Below are 20932 nucleotides of genomic sequence, written 5' to 3'. Positions count from 1 at the left end.
AAGTATACTGGACAGAAGTGTACAGTGTTAAAGTGGGTCATTTGGTCTGTGCTGGGTCTTTGAAAGAATTTACTGATTTAAAACGAACCTTAGCCTTTCCTTAATAATCCTACATTTGTTCATAGAACTATCCCCAAATCAAAATAGAGAAAAATAAATGCAAAATATAACAGATACTAGAAATCTGAAATAAAAACAATGAAACAGAGAAACTCAGCAAGTGTGGAGTGAGAAACAGAGTTAAAGTTGAGTTTATTATGACTCGTCTTCAGAATGAGGAAGTCATATTGTCGCCAAAACATTAACTCTGTTTCTCTCTCCACAGGCGCTGCCAGATCTGTTGAGCTTCTCCAGTACTTTTGGTTTTATTTCAACTGGAGGAAGAGCTTTTTCACTGAAGTGGTTAGATCTGGAATGTACCATCCATGTGCACGGAAGAGGCAGATTCAATCAATGTGTTCAAAAGTAAATTGTATCACTGTCTGAAAATGAAAAATGTACAGGGATGCACAGTAAGGGTGAAGGAGGTGCACTGGGTGAACTCCTCCTTCAGAAAGCCTGCAATGGGCCAAATGGCTTCTTCCTGCACTGTAACCATTTTGTAATTTAATGATGCATTTAAAATGCTCAGCCTCATTTTTAAGCTCCTGCAGAAGAAAGTCCTACCTTGCCATTATCTTTGATAGGTACAGCCAATGTTGCCAATTTGGTGTACCATCTGCTTGCCTTTTCTGCCACTCCCTTCCCAGCAGAGAACATGCTATGTTTTAGCACGTCAAAGGTGGGTGGTAGCAATGAATCCAGTTTAGGAGGTGGAGACATAAGAGTCAAAACTCCACCTGTCTCTCGAACTTCCACTCTCCTGTTGCTACTTGGAGAGAATGACGGTGAGGACCAGAGTCTGTCTCTTTGCTTGCCAGTAAACTCGCCCTTTCCATGTGGCTGAAACGTTCTGGAACGACAGAGTCCTTTTGCTCTGGGTGTGCCCACTGGAAGGCTGGACCTCCTGGATCCCTTGACTGCAGGTGAGCCTTTGATATGAGATGGTGTTTTGCTATCATCATCTGTTTTTGAGAAATCCATGCTAGGTGTGCGACTAGTTAAAGGACTACTCATGGAGTCCATGTACATTTCAATCTCTTCAGCCAGGTTTCGGCGAGCTGAAATAGTAGAGGGACATTTGTCGTAGTCTTCATCCTCTTCCTCCTCCTCTTTCTCTTGACTGGTTTCTGCAAGCAGAAGAGAAAGTGGGTCATAGCCTCTTTGAACACCCCTTCTTTCTGCTGGTTTGATCCCTGCTCCTGCACTCATACTCCTTTGCAATTGCTGGGATTGCAGCCTTTGTTTCAGTTTATGGTTAGGCTGCCCACTAGACACTGCAGTATCAGGTTCACTGTCCAGATCTTCCAAATCAAAAATGGCAGGAGAATCTGTTTTATCTTCCTCTACATTGGCCAATGTTTCATTCAGATCATATGGTGTGTCTTCATCGCTCAGCTCCTTTTCTGGATTCAAGCTGACTGGTTTATGCATATGTCTGGGTTTGCTGATTTCGAGTGTGTTTGGTCTTGTGACCATTTGTAAAGCTGTCGAAAGTATTTTAGCATCAGCACCCAATTTATCTGCAATTCCCCTGGGGTCAGTGTCTATGCTTCCTCTGTGCATCCTAAGTCCTGCAAAAGTATCACCACTAAGATTGCGGTTTCTGCTGCCCCACACCATTTGTTGCTTCAAGCCAGGTTCCACAGCGCTCTTGTGTCTCTTGCGCAAACTGCTGCCATGACCTAGTCCAGGATCAGGATATGCAGCGCTATCGAAGGATGCAGTAAACAGCAAGCCTGCCATATTTTCTGTAATCAGACATCAGATATTTTCAATCAATTGAAAGCTTTTTACAATTACTGAAACGTACTTTATTCTATTTCCAACTGAATCAAACAGACGCATACACAATGATTTTTTTAAAAATTGCTTTTACGCTTTATATCATTGTTAGCTGAAAGGATATAAACAATTTGTTCCTAAACTTCTACAATAGAATCAAAGGCTACTTCTTCATCTTTGAACCTGACTTTGCGTGATGGATCCCTGATACACAAGAAATGCATGTTATGAGTTACGGACTAGACTGCATTGTTACTATACTCCACTTGGAAAATGCACAGTTCAGATGAGGTCTATTAAAAATACTTGGTGAATGGAAACTAACAGTTTATCAGGCACACTTAGGCAGGATCTTAGCCCATAATTTAGAAATCCTATTGTTAGAAAATAATAGCGATTGTAATATTGCTCATCCCTAATTTTCTGGTTACGAGTCAACCACATTGCTGTGGGTCTGGAGTCAGATGAAGGTCAGACCAGGTAAGGATGGTGGTTTCCTTCCCTAAAGGACATTAGTGACAAGTTTTTGGACAGTGAAGAAGGTTATCTCAGATAACAAAGAGATCCTGATCAACTGGACTAAGGAGTGGATGGAGTTTAATTCAGATAAATGAGAGATGTTGAATTTTGGTAATACAAACAAGAACAGGACTTATACAATTAATGGTAGGCCCTAGGTAGCTCATAGAACAGAGAAGCCGAGGGAGGCAGGTACATCAGGTACACATAGTTACAACATTTAAAAGAGATTTGGATAAGTTCATCAATAGGAAAAGCTTGGAGGATATGGCCCAAGTGCAGGCAGGTACAACTAGTTTAGTTTGGAAACAGGGTAGGTGTGGACTCGTTGGCCTGAAGGGTCTGTTTTCATACTGTAGGACTCTATGACAATGGATTCATGATCATCATTGGATTCCTAATTCCAGATATTTTACTGAATTCAAATCCACCATCTGCTGAAACAGGATTTAAGGTCTGGTCCCCAGAACATTACGCAGGTCACGAGATAACAAAGTGTGGAGCTGGATGAACACAGCAGGCCAAGCAGCACCTTAGGAGCATGCAGGTCTCTGGATTAACACACCACTAGGCCTTCGTCTCTCCCTGTTGTGTCGACTCATGTTGTGTCACATTTCTTTTATGCTCTTTGGAGAATACAGGAAAGCAAGAAGCTTTTTCTCAGGTCTGGAGTGTACATACCTGACTCCAAAAGTGAAGGAAATGGTTTTGGATGGTTTTACCACACAGTCAAACCAGTTTGAGGGCTTTTTAAAAAAAACTGAAAAAAATTTGTTCCCCTAATGTCCTTTATAATCTCCATATACTGAAATCTCAACAGTAATGCTTTAATTTAAAGCACTTTTCACACATAATTAAATCCTTCCACCTGTAGGTGTACAGTAGTATCTCGCTATTGATGAATTTAAAACTTTACAAGTATAGCAAAGATAATTCTTAAATTTAACTTCCAGTCATGAAACATGCCCAAAGATTACAAACCACTGTTTTCTGCATTGGTCTGGTTTGGATTGGCAGTTTCAAAGCTGCAGTTCATCTTTACGATGCTAGACATAGATGTTAAGTCACTTCTGGTTCCTTGAAAATCCAACTGGGACAGACAATCCCCGCTGCCCTTTGCACTTTCATTCTCAGACACTGTAAGCAATGTAAGAAACAAATCATTGATCAATTGTGAAACAATCCTTAACTAAGTGTATCTTTTTAGATGAATTTTCTTCCCTTGCCTTCTTTCTCTCTTGGGATATTGAGCCTTCCTGAGAGCCAATGGCATCACACATTGTTTACCACCTATCTTTTAGGCAAACATTCTGCATTCAGTTGATTTTAGTTGGCCACGTACCAATTTGGACATTGGACAACAGGTGCTGGAGTAGGCCATTCGGCCCTTCAAGCCAGCACCACCATTCATTATGATCATGGCTGATCATCCACAATCAGTATCCTGTTCCTGCCTTATCCCCATAACCCTTGATTCCACTATCTTTAAGAGCTCTATCCATCTCTTTCTTGAAAGTATTCAGAGAGTTGGCCTCCACTGCCTTCTGGGGCAGAGCATTCCATATATCCACCACTCTCTGGGTGAAGTAGTTTTTCCTCAACTCTGTTCTAAATGGCCTACCCCTTATTTTTAAACTGTGTCCTCTGGTTCTGGACTTACTTATCAGCGGAAACATGCTTCCTGCCTCCAGAATGGCCAATCCCTTAATAATCTTATACGTCTCAATCAGATCCCCTCTCATCCTTCTAAACTCAAGTGTATACAAGCCCAGTTGCTCCAATCTTTCAACATATGATAGTCCCGCCATTCCGGGAATTGACCTCGTGAACCTATGCTGCACTCCCTCAATAGCAAGAATGTCCTTCCTCAAATTTGGAGACCTAAACTGCACACAGTACTCCAGGTGCAGTCTCACTAGGGTCCTGTACAGCTGCAGAAGGACCTCTTTGCTCCTATACTCAATTCCTCCTGTTATGAAGGCCAGCATGCCATTAGCTTTCTTCACTGCCTGCTGTACCTGCATGCTTGCTTTCATTAACTGATGTGCAAAAACACCTAGATCTCGTTGTACTTCCCCTTTACCTAACTTGACTCCATTTAGATAGTAATCTGCCTTCCTGTTCTTGCCAAAGTGGATAACCACACATTTATCCACATTAAACTGCATCTGCCATGCATCTGTCCACTCACCTAACCTGTCCAAGTCACCCTGTATTCTCATAACATCCTTCTCGCATTTCACACTGCCACCCAGCTTTGCGTCATCAGCAAATTTGCTAATATTACTTTTAATGCCTTCGTCTATATAATTAATGTATATTGTAAACAGCTGCGGTCCCAGCACCAAATTTTGTGGTATCCCACTGGTCACCACCTGCCATTCTGAGAGGGACCCGTTTATCACTACTCTCTGCTTCCTTTCAGCCAGCCAATTTTCAATCCAACTCAGTATTTTGCCCCCAATAACATGTGCCCTAATTTTGTTCACCAATCTCCTATATGGGACTTTCTCAAAGGCTTTCTGAAAGTCCAGGTTCACTACATCCACTGGTTCTCCCTAGTCCATCTTCATAGTTACATCCTCAAAAAATTCCAGAAGATTAATCAAGCACAATTTCCCCTTCGTAAATCCATGCTGACTCTGACCTGACCTGTTACTGCTATCCAAGAGTCATAATTTCAACTTTTATAATTGACTCCAGCATCTTTCCCACCATCGACATCAGGCTAACCGGTCTATAATTCCCCGTTTTCTCTCTCCCTCCTTTCTTGAAAAGTGAATAGCCACCCTCCAATCCGCAGGAACTGATCCTGAATCTATAGAACATTGGAAAATAATTACCAATGCGTCCACGATTTCTAGAGTCACCTTCTTAAATACCCTGGGATGCAGACCATCAGGTCCCGGGGACTTATCAGCCTTCAGACCTAACAGTCTATCCAACACCATCTCCTGCCTAATATAAATTCCCTTCAGATCATCCATTGCTCTAGGTCCTTCAGCCACTACTGCATCTGGGAGATTGGTTGTGTCTTCCCTAGTGAAGACAGATCCAAAGTACCTATTCAACTCCTCTGCCATTTCCTTGTTCCCCATAATAAATTCACCCGTTTCTGACTTCAAGGGCCCAATTTTAGTCTTAACCATTTTTTCCCTTTCCACACACCTAAAAAAGCTTTTACTGTCCTCCTTTATATTTTTGGCCAGTTTTCCTTCATACCTCATTTTTTCTCTACATATTGCCTTTTTAGTTATCTTCTGTTGCTCTTTAAAAGCTTCCCAGTCCTCCGGCTTCCCGCTCATCTTTGCTATGTTATACTTCTCTTTTATCTTTATACAGTCCTTAACTTCCCTCGTCAGCCACGGCCTCCCCTTAGGATCTTTTTTCCTCTTTGGAATGAACTGATCCTGCACCTTCTGCATTATATCCAGAAATACCTGCCATTGTTGTTCCACTGCCATCCCTGTGAGGGAATTGTACCATTGAACTTTGGCCAGGTCCTCCCTCATAGCTCCATAGTTCCCTTTATTCAACTGCAATACTGACACTTCCGATTCTCCCTTCTCTCTCTCAAACTGCAGATTAAAACTTATCATATTATGGTCACTACCTCCTAATGGCTCCTTTACTTTGAGGTCCCTGATCAACTCCGGTTCGTTGCACAACACCAGATCCAGAACTGCCTCCTCCCTGGTAGGGTCCAGTACAAGCTGTTCCAAGAATCCATCTCAGAGGCACTCCACAACCTACCTTCCTTGGGGTCCTGCACCATCCTGATGCTCCCAGTCTACCTGCATCTTGAAATCTCCCATAACAAGTGTAGTGATCCCTTTGCAACAGGCCAATTCAACTTACACCCTACATCTTGACTACTGTTTGGGGGCCTGTAGATAACTCCCATTAGGGTCTTTCTACCCTTGGAATTTCTCAGCTCTATCCATACTGACTCTACACCTCCTGATTCTAACCCCCCCCCCCCGCCTCGCAAGGGACTGAATATCATTCCTCACCAACAGGGCCACCCCACCCCCTCTGCCCAACAGTCTGGACCACAGACCACAGACCAAATGGACCACATTTGTAAACGTCCATTTTCAACTGGGGTTAGTGGATAGCGATTGAGATTTTTTTGGACTTCACTATCCCAGGAGAACTAAAGACAATTGAAGTGACCCTACTAGCACCCAGGCTTAAATCACCCTCAATAGCTCAGCCAAGTGAACCTTGTGGCCTGCAAGATCCAGTTATACACTGACTTTTATCAAACAAGGCTTCATGCTTACTTGATTGATGATTACATCTTAACGAAAGGCAGGTTATTTGTTGTCAGCTTTCACTGGCTGATGAACTAAAATCCACCAATGGTTAAATCAAAACAGGTTATCAAAATCAACTGATAATTTGGAGCAGTCTGAAAATTGTAATCCAACTTTGAAGTTTAAGCTCTCAAATTACAACTTTGTGATTTATGGTGTTCAATAAACTAGTGATTTGACTGCTGCCTTGGAACACTCTCGGGAAAGCAGAAACAATCTGAATATTTTAATCAAGCTAATGGTTTTCTATTTGATTGTCCTCTGTGAAGCTCCTCGGTGCCAAACTATTCAGGAATACAAACCAAACTAGATTTTATCTGCCAGAGGAGCACAGCAGGCCAGGCAGCATCACAGGAGCAGGAAAGTCGATGGTTCAGGATGGGACCCTTCTTCAGAAAAATTCTTCAGAGAAATGATTTTTCTGAAGGGTCCTGACTCGAAACATCAACTTTCCTGCTCCTCTGTTGCTGCCTGGCCTGCTGTGCTCTTCCGGTTCCATACTGTTATCTCTGACAGCAGCACCAGCAGTTCTTACTATCTCCCTAGATTTTATCTGCCAGTTGCTTAGTTATTTCTGATGCAGTCAGGGAGACTGATATTTATTGAAGCCTCCCCTTCTCATTCTCACACCCATTTCAAGGAACCATTTCACCCATAGCTTTTTTTAAAAGCAGTTCTGTGCATCTAATGCACCTTTCAAATGTTAATAAAGTTCAGATATTTCAAATCACTTTTCTGTATGAGCTTCACAAAATTACATTAATAAAAACCTATCTACCTAAACAATATGCAGACTAGAAACAACTTTCGTGCTATCTTCTTTCTGACAGTCACATACAACAGCTCTCTTTACAAATATGTAGAAACTATAAATGGGGAGGAAACGTACATGAACTGGAGTCACTTTCTTTTTTCTCATCCTTATCCATTGGTTGCTCCACTGCAGACTGCTCAGATCCATGTGCTGAAGATATGTTTCCTCGCCTAACTTCTTCTTTTGATAAGGAGTTATATCCAAGATCTGATTGCCCACCTTTGGAGAAAAAAAATATAGCAATAAACATTAGTAACAAAAGAAACATAAATGTACCAAAAAGTGTTTATTTACAATCTTATAATTTTTTAACACTGAACAAGTTTTGTTTTACAATTGAAAGGTATACTGCCTCATCCTCCTAAGTGTCGATGTTTAGCTAACTGAATCTTTTGGAGTTGTTGGTTGGTTTGCTGAACTGATTGGTTTTCATGCAAACATTTTGTCCCACTTCTAGGTGACATTGTCAGTGCTGTGTAGCCTCTGTAGAAGCGCTGTTGTTCTGTCCCGTTCCAATTTATATGATCCAGTCTGTCATAGAACATAGAACAGTACAGCACAGTAAAGGCCCTTCAGCCCACGATGTTGTGCTGACCTATTATCTTACTAAGATAAATCTTCCTGACACTTTACTATCCTCTATGTGCCTATCCAAGAGTCGCTTAAAAGTCTCTGAAGTATCTGACTCCACTACCATTGCCGGCAGCGCATTTCTCATACCCACCACTCTGTGTGGAGAACTTACCTCTGACTCCTCTACTTTCCCCCATTCACCTTAAAACTTATGCCCCCTCATAACAGTCATTTCTGCCCTGGGAAAACGTCTCTGACTATCCACTCTAACTATGCCTCTCATCATCTTGTACACCTTTATCAAGTCACCTCTCAACCTTCTTGGCTCCAATGAAAAAAGGACTAGCCCTCAGGGGGGGCAGTCTTGTTTCTGTTTTGTACCGTAGTGGTATGTAGATGGTGTCTATTTCAACAAGTTTGTTAACTGTATCGGTGGTTGAAAACCAGGCTTCCAGGAATTCTCATGCTTCTCTTTGTCTTGCATGTCCTGGTACTGTTGTAGTACTGTAACTTTGTTCCAGTTCAACTGATGTCCTTCTATGTCAGCATGTATTGAAACAAAGGAGAGTTGGTCGTGCTGTTTTGCTGCAAGTTGGTGTTCATGTATCCTGGTGGCAGGTTTCCTGTCTGTATGTCCTATGTAGTGTTTCTTGCAGTTGCTGCATGGTATTTTAAATATCACATTTGACCTGTTCAGTGTGGGTATGGGGTCTTTGGGGGTAACTGGTGAAGTTGGCTATTGGTTTGTGTGCTATCCTGATGCCAAGAGGTCATAAGAATCTTGTCGTCAGTTCTAAAGTGTTTCTAACAATAGGGTAGGGTGGCCAGTGTCTTCTTGGTGTTATTTACCAGACATCGGCAGATGAAGCTGTTAGGATAACCACTGTTTAAGTATTTCTGTTTGTTTTTGTGCAATTCTGGGGTGCTGCAGTCAGTTATTGCTTGTTTAAACACATTAGAAACATAATCAGAACTGACTACAGAACTCCTATACACAAATAAACTGCCACACTTTGTCAGTTACTCTCAAAGACAGAAAACCCCGTACCTACAATGAGCAAGACAAATGTGATCAATAAAATGCCACGCAGCAACTGCGAGAAACATTACATAGGATATATGGGCAGGAACTTGCCACCAGGATACAGGAATACCAACATGCAGCAAAACGGTTTAACCAATTCTCTCTCATTGCAATACACTCCGAAAAAGAAGCATGTCAACTTGACTGGGGCAAAGTTACAGTACTAGAATAAGCAAGACAAAGACAAGCACCAGAACTCCAGGAGGCCTGGTTTTCAAGCACCAGTGCAATTAACATGTTGAAATAGATCCCATCTAGTAAGGTACAATAATTGGAAACAAGACTGCCCACCATGACAGGCTAGACCATATAAATTTAGAGAGGGACAGAACAGAGCGGTGGGCCTGTCGAATTCATTGCCACGGAGTGCAGTGGCGGCCGGGACATTAAATGTCTTCAAGGCAGAGATTGATAAATTCTTGATCTCACAAGGAATCAAGGGTTACGGGGAGTGTGCTGGGAAGTGGAGTTGAAATGCCCATCAGCCATGATTAAATGCGGAGTGGACTTGATGGGCCGAATGGCCTTACCTCCACTCCTATGTCTTATGGTCTAACAGCAGCACTTCAACGGGGGCTACACAGCACTGATGATGTCAGCTAGAAGGGAGTCAAAACGTCTGAATGAAAACCAGTCGGCTCGGCGAACCAATCAACAACATCAACCACAACCTGAGCTACAGATCTTCATTAAAACATTAAACTGCATCTTTTGTCTTTAGGTTTGCGTGGGGCAGTCCCGCTTCTGAATGTGGAGAAACCTGAATGTGGGATGTCCAGCTGCGGCAGCATTTGGAAATGAGTGAGAGATTTGGAAATTCTGGTTGCTAGGTCCATGAATATTCCAAATTCAGCACTAAGCTGAAAAAAATAATATCAGTAGAACTTCTTTCTGGGTGGGTGATCGTTTTAGGTTATTTAGATCTACAAAAAACAGAAATTCAGCTTGAATCAATATCACGATGGACTATGCACTGGGCCTTAACCAAGATGTACCAACGTTTGTATATTCTACGTTAAACAAAGGATGATCATTATGAATAAAAACTACTATAGTTACAATATCAAGTCATGGCTGATGAGCGATGTAAGCAACCTCCGGTTTAAACATAATCAATACTTGGTCGTTAATGGTCAGCCATCATTAACTGATGGATTCTTCATGGCAACACTTCTACCAGAGTTCACTCACCAACGAACTGACACTCACTTCTATGGGACAAGATGCTGTCTGCTTTACATTGGTATTCTTGCAAATGTCTTGGTGCATGCCAAGAGTAAAGGTTTGACAAAATGGGTTTTCTTCAGCCATACTTAACATAATCCTGGGTTGTAATCAGCATGATCATGAGCAATTTACCTACACTCCTTCACTTAAACAAATAATTCTTATACCAATCTACCATCTCGTGTCAAAATGCAAAAATAGTAGTAATTTCTGATATTCACTCCAATACACTATGTTGATCAATGGCTTGAGGAATTTGCTTATTCCCCAATCAGATTTTATGTAATGTCTCAAACTAGCCACAGAGAGGTGCACCACACCAGCATCAGACTCCTGGCTGTATTGGAGTAGCTGGGATCTGCTTCCTGTTCTCTCAGCCGAGTCTCAGAATCTTGCCATGACAAATCAGACAAATTGTATTCAATCTCCTCCTTTAACTAAAAAGGCTTGACAAAGGAAAATAATTTAAAACATCAGTATTCCAAAGCGATGTTTCTATTTCAACATTAATAACAATTCTTATTAATTACTGGATGATCAGCAAGCAGTTCAGAATCAGTCTGATGACACAACCTTAAAATACACACAACTTTAATCAAACATTGAAAATGAGGAGAGGCTGGCTTCTGTGGTGCAATGGTAGTATCCCTTCCCCTGGACCGGGAGGCTCAGGTACAAGTCCCATCTGCTCCAGAGGTGTGTAGTAATATCTCTGAACAGGGTGATTAGAAAAATAGGTTAAATAAAAAAGGTTGGCCATGGGCTTTAAACAAGCAGATGAAAACTATTACAAACAAACATGAACTTTGCAGATATGTTTCTAAATGCAGAAGACATTAACTAACTTGGACTAACTTTAATATTTACTCAAGAGTTGCTGCTAAAAATCAAGGGAGTGTGAACGAATGTTGAAGTCATAACACAGAGCAAGATTAAAACGTGCACTCTGAATGTTTGTTGAGAAATCTGTTCCATCTTATTCTGTATTTTTTGTAGTAATTACAATCATCCAAAACAAATAATCCTGCAAGTGATTCATGACTTTTCAGAAATTATAGAGAAACAAGTGTATCTACAAATGCCTTTGCACTTTTTTCTGATTCTTGTAACATTCTGTGATGAGGTTTATTTAAGCAAAACAATCTGCAACACATCTATGCAAATTATACTGTAAATATGCTGAAGTGTGTAATTTTAGCAATAAAAATCATAAGTAAATTATTTGGTTAATAACTGAACACAATGGCACGTGCACAGATGAAACTAAAAGATTGCTGGCTCCGAATCACACTCACAAATATACAACACTAACTCACATTCCAACCCACTGCACTGAGGGTTTATGACCATGACTTGCAACAGATAAATGTGCAATTAGGGGTGAAACACTAAGTGGATGTAACACCCCACTTCTGCATTACGCAGTCTGGAAACAGAAGGAAAAACATGTTCTGAAGAGCTCATAGCAGACTCTAAATGTCAACTGTGTTTCCCTCTCCACAGATGCCGTCAGACCTGCTCAGTTTCTCCGGCATTCTGGGTTTGTTTCACATTCCCAGCATATACAGTATTTTTTCTTTATGCGAGGAAAAACAAGGCTGACAATCATTCCAGATAACTTGCATACATGGTGTTTGGTGACAGAGGTGGCACAGTGGTGCCTCTGGGAGGGTGGTACCCCTGAAGATTTATCATTCACTGCATTCAATTCGCTAACATGAAGCAAAGAGTATCCTGCACTATCACTGTACTTTTTCTGGGTTGCTACTGAGGACTATTCTAAATATATTCCACTGTAGAATGGTGAAATAAATTATACAATTTACTCATGAACAGATCATATTCAGAGAAAATAGCAAGAAAAACAACAATAAAAAGAAAACTGAAAGTTGAAGAAATTAATTGGAAGAGGAACATGAAAGAAGAGTGGAAAAAAAAACACATGGACATTAGACAATTACCTGAAAACATATGATCATCCATCAGTTCTGTGGAAATCCATACAGACAGAAACGGGATCTTTTCATAAGAGGAATCCTGACTGTCATATCCATAGCTCAAGCTACAGCCAAGCCTAGCTGCGTGCAGGGAACATATGTGTGGGGATAGGCAAGATGGTGGATTAAAGTAAAACATGGAAGGGAAGAGGTCATCATGATAAGCAGGAAATCAAAAACCACAGACAATGGATACAAGACAATTACAGAGAAACGGGGACAGCAAAAAGCAATGAACAAAACAAAAGATAAGAGAAGTTTGAGTTGATAGATATTGGTGACACTGTTAAAATGTACCTGTACTAGATCTATCATCAGTGGAATCTACTTTCATTAGCTCAGAGTTGAACTGGGGTTGTTCCGCAGTGCTAGTGTCATTAGAGCTATCCATGCTGCCGTGGCTGACAGCATCCAAGTCACTGCCATCTGCTTAGAGAACAGAACAGATTAGAACAAATCATGAGGAACCAGGTTTTTTCTCCTAGCTAATTCACTCCCCTTCTCTTCTAAAATCACAGCTCCATGCTTGAGCCAATAAGTGACAAGCCACAATTATTCTGGTGATTGCAGTGACCAAGGTGATTGCATGAGACAGCAAAGCTGAATCAGACCCATGCACAATCCGAGTGTCACACTGCAATCAAAATAGTAACTGTGGCAATTAGTTCAGTCCTTGTGGCATGCATTATTAACTATCAAACTTGCACACTGCTTGATCAGTGTTATTGACTTTTTGGAGCCATAGCAGAATCACAACAATTGATTTTAAAGGAGCCTCCTCAATAAAAACCTTCTTTAATATTCCAAAATAACATTTACTTGAATATTCATTTTAATTAATACCTCTCTTACAAGCATGATCGAGGTCAACAGCTTAGACAACTGAATAACATACATGATTGCAATAACATAATTGTGGCAACACAGTGAAATTTTAAAAATCACATTACTTCAGTTCATGCCAGCTGCTAAATTTAATTCCACTTCACAACAGTTTATCAACTAAATTAATCATAAGTTTTTTTTCCAAGAAAAGCAAATGATTCCTGAGGCTTCATCACAGAAGAGATGCTGATTGCAAGGATCCTCCACTATTTAATTTCCAGTTAAATTGATTAGTTATATGAGAACAGAGATATAAAACATTAATTCATTCTTCAAAATGGCATTGGAACCTCCTATGTTACTGCCATGGTGTCGGATGGAAATCTGTGAAATTTGTGATCTGTGTTTAAGGACAAGGCATTCACATGGGATTCGGTATGGGTAGAGGATTATTGCTAAAGCTCTGAACACATTTCTTTCAGAATACTGTAGCATGTGGGATTCTGGCTTGTCACTGGGCAGGCTGACATACAGCTAGCATCATTGATAGTCTATTTCCAACAGTAGCATGACAGAAAAGTGCTCCCAATAAATGTGGATCAAAGACAACTGTGTGATGGAAATAAGAAAAGATAGGAAATATTTGGTCTTCAGAAATAGATTCCCACAGATGTTAACTCAATATTAAAATATTTCTAGTTACAGGAAAAGCAATTAAAAATATGGAACAGATGAGCTGTAAAAAGCTGAATGAATACATAAAACTTCACATCAAAACTGAAGCAAATTATACCTGACAACGATAGTTTAGTAATGTTCTTTACATAGCCTCAAGCACAGCAGATTGTAAATCATCTGTACTCTTCACAGTGTGTGCCATCCATAAGGACATGCCACCTGTCTGTTCCATCTTAGACTAGAACATCACCACAGGAGATTTTGCACCTCATGGGTCAGCAACAGTGTGGTTTAGGAAGGCCATCTGATGAAAACAATGTAGCAGGTCTCAAAATTTTTACTAAACTAGCTGTTCTCAAGTGTGGCACTGGCACCAGTAAATTTGTTGCCCACACTAACATATAATATATCCTGTTGCATGCAACATTAAGCAGGAAAAAAATTAAATATAACATTGCATTTTACATCTTTTTAGGTGGTATAACTGCTAGAATTATCAGTAAATCAATTCAACAATTGAGGCAGTATGTTGAGACAATTTTATATGTTATTTAAACAATATTTCTTCCTACATCTTTTATTATAACTCTAAACGTAACGCAAGTTTTTAAAACCTCACAAACTCAGAAGTAAAATTAAAACAATATGGTTTACAACGACTGTAGAAATATTGCAACTTTCAGAACTAAATTCACCAAAATTATCATCTGTACAATTAAGTACTTCTCTGCATAAATTAGCTGAATAGCAAGTGCTTTCTGAATCCCACAGTCTGTCTGATTCTAACTTTTAGTCCTACCCGAGAGCACAGGAGTTTGTGACGTGTTTGCTGGAGCCCTTTTCAAAACTCTGCGGAAATGAGCTATTGCGAGCACAACATTTCTTATTTTCATCCACAGAAAATAGCCGCCTCTGTTGCTTGATGGCCATGTACTCTCTAAAACAGCCTGTGAGAAAATCAAATGCACTATTAGCCTACTGCAAAACCAAAAGATAAAGCTCTTTTTTGAGGACATTCAGTCAAATTGTCTGCAATACTGGTAGAGTTTACTTGCTATTCAGGCTCTAGGTAAAGAAATCTAACAGTCAACAGAGAATTACAGAAACTCTAGCTCCTGTGTCAACCCTAACTGTGAATGAATTCGTATCTAGTCCAGATGGCAGAAGCTTACTGCATGCATGATGGACTAATGTTCATGAGAAGTCCCATTTTCATGATATTAAAAACAAAATAACTTAGAATTCAAATCAGAAAATATCTTTCATTGAGTCGCAATTAAAATAAATTGTCAAGACAAGTGAGGTGCTATTAAGACAGGGACCAAAAGCTTGGCCAAGGAAGTGGGTTTTAAGGATGCTTTTAATTGAGCAAGGTCCGTTGAGAGATGAAAGGGGAATCTCAGAGTGCACTGTCCAGCCTGTCAACTTTGGGGTGTGGCATTAAGGGCACTGCACACAAAACCAGATTCAAAGAAAGAGTGAGAGGACTGAAGATGATTCCATTTACTTAAAGAGTTAAGCCACAAAGAATATTTTGAACACAAGCATGGGAATTTAAAATTTGAAGTCTTGGCACCCAGGAGACAAGGTCAGTCAGTAAAGGAGGAGGTAGTTGGTGAACTGGATATTGCCTGGGATAGGTTAAGAATGTTTTGGATACTTTGAAGCTTATGGTGCAAAGGAAAGAACTTGGACTAGCCTAGAACTACAGGCATAGATTTTAATTTCAATGACAGGCGGGTGAAAGTCAATGAAGCTAAGTCATGTAATGCAGGTGGAACTATGCCATGGGATCAGGGTCAAATCAGGTGTTAAAGTTGCAAACAGTCTGGTTCAATTGGAGTCAAGTGCCTCACAGTTGAATGGATTCAACAGCCTAGCACCAAGATTTTGCGGAAACAGTGAAGATAACTTTGACTATAAATATTCACTGATATCAGAATGAACAACAGTATCACTGAGCAATGCTATGTAAAGTAGTAGTTATTAAAGAATGACAGGGTGGTGAAGGTGGTGTTTGGCACACTTGTTTCATCGGTCATAACACTGAGTATAGGAGTTGGGACATCATGCTGTAACTGTACAGGACGTTGGTGAGAGCACTTCTAGAATGCTGTGTACAATTCTGGTCGGTCTTCAATAGGAAAGATGCTGTTAAACTTGAGAGGGTGCAGAGAAGATTTGCAAGGATATTGCCAAGATTAGGGGGTTTGAGTTACGGGGACAGGTTTGATAAGTTGGGGCTGATTTCCCTGAAGCATTGGAGGCTGAGGGGTGACCTTATAGAGAATTATAAAGTCATGAGGAGCATGGTGAATAGCCAAGGTCTTTTCCGTGGGACAGCAGAGTCCAAAACTACACAGCATAGGTGAGAGGGGAAAGCTTTAGAATAGATCTGAGGGATAACGATTCCATGCAGAAGGTGGTGTGTGTATGGAATGAATTGCCAGAGGAGGTGGTGCAAGTGGATAAAACTAATTTAAAAGGCACCTGGACAGGTGTATGAATGAGAGGAGTTTGGAGAGATATGGGCCAGATGCTGGCAAATGGAACTAGATCAGATTGGGATGCCTGGTTGGCTCGGATGAGTTGGACAAAAGGATCTGTTTCCAAGCTCTATGACACTATAACATCTTTGTTTTGGTACTGCACTGTGTAATTTACAGAAACATGGCAGAAATCTTTAAAAACAGTGCTTTTGAAATCAGAATTGAAACGTACACTGAGGGATTGAAGACTAAAGCTGTGGTTCATTCTGTCATGATCATGTGCCAATATTTGACCATATTCAAAACAGATCATTGTTCTGTTGTGTTCAGGCTCCATAATACAAGTAATTGACAATGGAACAGTTCAATCCTGTTCAACTTGCATTTGAGTCAATGGCACCATGGATCACTAGCAAGTTCAGGTAACTTTACTCAGAACAACACTTGAGAGGTGGAAGACCAACAGGTTCATTTTAAATGATTATCTTTTAACAAGCTATCTCAAGTGAAACCTCCAAGTGTTGAAGGGTCCAGAGAAGAATATCCAATAGCATTTCCAGCAGAGGGTTTTGTGCAATAAAATTATCCAATTCAAAGTTTTCATGAAATTATTAACTTTCATTCTATACAGTAACAGTGAAAACAGAATTTAAACAATAAAACCTCATGTGACTACAGAAGACATAAGCATATTATTCAATAACTAAATACATGCACAGTGAAGTACAGAGTGATACAGACAGGAATGATGTGGCACTGAGTGATTGGAAATTATGGGACCAGAGATTAGACAGATTAAGAATGAGGGGGTACAGCCATTCAAATTGGGAAAAATGCACATTTCACTTTGATCTATGTGAATCAGCCAATCTCAATTGGCATGGATTGGTAAAGGTTTCTTAAGTTGCCTGTATTTTCTTGATCTCAGGACTGGGCATAACATATTACTTAAAAAGCAATACAACATAGAAAAGTACAGCACAGTACAGGCCCTTCGGCTCACGATGTTGTGCCGTGGAATAATCCTAATCCAAAAATAAAATAACCTAACCTACATTCCCCTCAATTCACTGCTGTCCATGTGCATGTCCAGCAGTCGCTTAAATGTCACTAATGACTCCGCTTCCACGACTACCACTGGCAAAGTATTCCAAGCGCTCACAACTCTCTGGGTGAAGAACCTCCCTCTGACGTCTCCTCTATATCTTCCTCCTAACACCTTAAAACTATGACCCCTCGTGGCAGTCAATCCTGCCCTGGGGAAAAGTCTCTGGGTATCGACTCTATCCATGCCTTTCATTACCTTGTAGACCTCGATCGGGTCACCTCTCTTCCTCCTTCTCTCCAGAGGGAAAAGTCCGAGCTCAGTCAACCTCTCCTCGTAAGACAAGCCCTCCAGACAAGGCAGCATCCTGGTAAACTTCTTTTACACCCTCTCCAAAGCCTCCATATCTTTCCTATAAAAGGGTGACCAGAACTGGACACAATATTCCAAGTGTGGTCTCACCAGGGTTTTGTAGAGCTGCAGCATAACCTCGCGGCTCTTAAACTCGATCACCCTGTTAAGGAAAGCCAAAACACCACATGCTTTCTTAACAACCTTATCCACCTGGGTGGCAACTTTGAGGGAGCTATGCATTGAACACCAAGATCCCGCTGTTCCTCCACACTGCCGAGAATCCTGCCTTTAATCCTATACCCTGCATTTAAGTTCGACCTTCCAAAATGCATCACTTTGCATTTATCCAGGTTGAATGCCATCTGCCATTTCTCAGCCCAGCTCTGCATTCTGTCAATGACTCGCTGAAGCCTGCAATAGCCCTCGATACTATCAATGGCACCTCCAACCTTTGTGTCATCAGCAAACATACTAACCCACCCCTCAACCTCCTCATCCAAGTCATTTATAAAAACTACAAAGAGCAGAGGCCCAAGAACAGAGCCCTGCGGGACACCACTCAGCACTGACCTCCAGGCAGAATACTTACCATCTACACCACTCTCTGCCTCCTGTCAGCCAACCAATTCTGAATCCAGACAGGCAAATCACGCTGTATCCCATATCTCCTGACTTTATGAATGAGCCTGCCAAGGGGAACTTTATCAAATGCCTTGCTGTAGTCCATGTACACCACACCCACTGCTCGACCCTCGTCAACCTGTCTTGTGACTTCCTCAAAGAACTCAACAAGATTTGTAAGGCATGACCTGCCCCTCACAAAGCCATGCTGACTCCCTTTAATCACACTATGCTTTTCCAAATAGTCCCTCAGAATTCTTTCCAAAACCTTGCTGACCACAGACGTAAGACTGACTGGTCTATAATTTCCAGGGATTTCCCTATTCCCTTTCTTGAAAAGAGGAACAACATTTGCCTCCCTCCTATCTTTCGGTATGACTCCCGTGGAGAGTGAGGAAACAAAGATCTTCACCAGCGGCTTAGCAACCTCCTTTCTTGCTTCCCGGAGCAACCTAGGATAAATCTGGTCTGGCCCTGGGGACTTAACAATCTGAATGTTTGCCAAAATTTCCAGCACATCAACTTCCTCAATCTTGATCTGTTCAAGCCTGTTTTCCTGCTCCTCAAAGTTCTCATTCACAACTAGGTCCCTTTCCTTAGTGAAAACCGAAGCAATAAACTCATTTAGGGCTTCCCCTATCTGCTCAGACTCTATGCATAAGTTCCTTATGCTATCCGTGATCGGCCCTACCTTCTCCCTGATCATTCTCTTATTCCTCATGTATGAGTAAAATGCCTTTGGGTTCTCCCTAATCCTTCCTGCCAAGCCTTTTTCATGCCACCTCCTGGCCCTCCTCAGTCCACTTTTGAGCTCCTTCCGAGCAAGCCTGTAATCCTCTAAAGCTGTGCTAGACCCTTGCTTCCTCCACCTTACGGAAGCTTCTTTTTTCTTTTTGACAAGAAGCACCTCTGTACCCGTCATCCAAGGCTCCTTAATCTTACCCCTTCTTACCTGTCTCAGAGGAACAAATTTATACATCACTCGCAACAACTGCTCCTTAAACAGCCTCCACATGTCTGCTGTGCCCTTTCTGTGGAACAATTGCTCCCAATCTGTACTTCCCAACTCCTGTCTGATAGCGTCATAGTTTCCTTCACCCCAGTTAAATATCTTCCCCTGATAACTGCTCCTTTCCCTTTCCATGGCTATGGTAAATGTGAGGCTGTTGTGGTCACTGTCACCAAAGTGTTCTCCCGCCACGAGATCTGACACCTGTCCTGGCTCATTGCAGAGCACCAAATCAAAAATGGCCTCTTCCCTCGTTGGCCTGTCCACATACTGAGTAAGGAAACCCTCCTGAACACACCTGACAAAAACGGCTCCATCCAAACCATCGGCACTAAGGAGGTTCGAATCTATATTGGGAAAGTTGAAGTCACCCATAACAACAACCCTGCTACGTTTGCACTTTTCAACAATCTGCCGGCAAATGAGTTCTTCAATCTCACTACTGCTATTTGGGGGTCTGTAGAAAACCCCCAGTGAGGTGACTGTTCCCTTGCTGTTCCTAACTTCCACCCACACTGACTCAGTCGATAAATCTTCCTTGGCAACCTCAGCCCATACCACCTCAGTAGACGACTCCTCATCAAAGGTTCTTTCAGCCGCCGTTATACTGTCCTTGACCAACAAAGCCACACCTCGCCCTCTTTTACCACCTTCCCCGACCTTAATCAAAGATCTAAACCCTGGAACCTGCAACATCCATTCCTGACCCTGCTCTATCCATGTCTCCGAAACGGCCACAACAGCGAAGTCCCAGGTGAGTTTTGAGAAGGTTTGTAGCTCAGGTTGAGGTTCTGGATGTGAGTTTGCTCGCTGAGCTGGAAGGTTAGTTTTCAGACGTTTCGTCACCATTCTAGGTAACATCATCAGTGAGCCTCCGACGAAGCGCTGGTGTTATGTCCCACTTTCTATTTATCTGGTTAGGTTTCCTTGGGTTGGTGATGTCATTTCCTGTTCTTTTTCTCAGGGGATGGTAGATTGGCTCCAAGTCAATGTGTTTGTTGATGGAATTCTGGTTGGAATGCCATGCTTCTAGGAATTCTCGTGCATGTCTCTGTTTGGCTTGTCCTAGGATGGATGTGTTGTCCCAATCAAAGTGGTGTCCTTCCTCATCTGTATGTAAGGATGCGAGTGATAGTGGGTCATGTCGTTTTGTGGCTAGTTGATGTTCATGTATCCAGGTGGCTAGCTTCCTGCCAGTTTGTCCAATGTAGTGTTTGTCACAGTTCTTGCAAGGTAGTTCCAGGTCGCTATCCAAGCTGTAAGCTCACCTACCTTATTCCGGATACTCCTGGCATTAAAGTAGACACACTTCAATTCAGCTTGCTGTCTGCCAGCACACTCCTGCGACAGTAAGGTCCTGACCATGTCCTCCCTATGCTCATCCACCCAATGGGAACAGTTGTAACTTTGGCTACACTGTACGTGTGAATGAACAAGAGAAACCAAGCTCAGCCTTAACACTCCCTTTAGTGGGGAAGCCCACCGATTTATAAT

At 41.6% G+C, this 20932-nt stretch overlaps 1 protein-coding gene across 11 annotated transcripts in view; it reads right to left on the bottom strand.

The window, feature by feature from the left end:
- dennd4a (DENN/MADD domain containing 4A) overlaps positions 1–20932 on the bottom strand; it is a 174729-nt gene that overhangs the window by 27189 nt on the left and 126608 nt on the right. For 3 of the 11 annotated variants that reach the window (XM_059639348.1, XM_059639350.1, XM_059639356.1), the window contains exons 18-23: positions 14720–14867; positions 12715–12846; positions 12382–12498; positions 7612–7755; positions 3385–3540; positions 667–1850 (exon numbers count right to left, since the gene is read on the bottom strand). In XM_059639348.1, the coding sequence (XP_059495331.1) occupies positions 667–1850; positions 3385–3540; positions 7612–7755; positions 12382–12498; positions 12715–12846; positions 14720–14867 (1881 nt within the window). The remainder of the gene's footprint in view (positions 1–666; positions 1851–3384; positions 3541–7611; positions 7756–12381; positions 12499–12714; positions 12847–14719; positions 14868–20932) is intronic. The other 8 variants (XM_059639351.1, XM_059639358.1, XM_059639352.1 and 5 more) reach the window with 5 other exon arrangements.

The sequence above is a fragment of the Stegostoma tigrinum genome, chromosome 33 (genome assembly GCF_030684315.1).
Source record: "Stegostoma tigrinum isolate sSteTig4 chromosome 33, sSteTig4.hap1, whole genome shotgun sequence".
Classification (NCBI taxonomy): Eukaryota; Metazoa; Chordata; class Chondrichthyes; order Orectolobiformes; family Stegostomatidae; genus Stegostoma; species Stegostoma tigrinum.
This window is presented reverse-complemented; position numbering and strand designations above follow the sequence as displayed.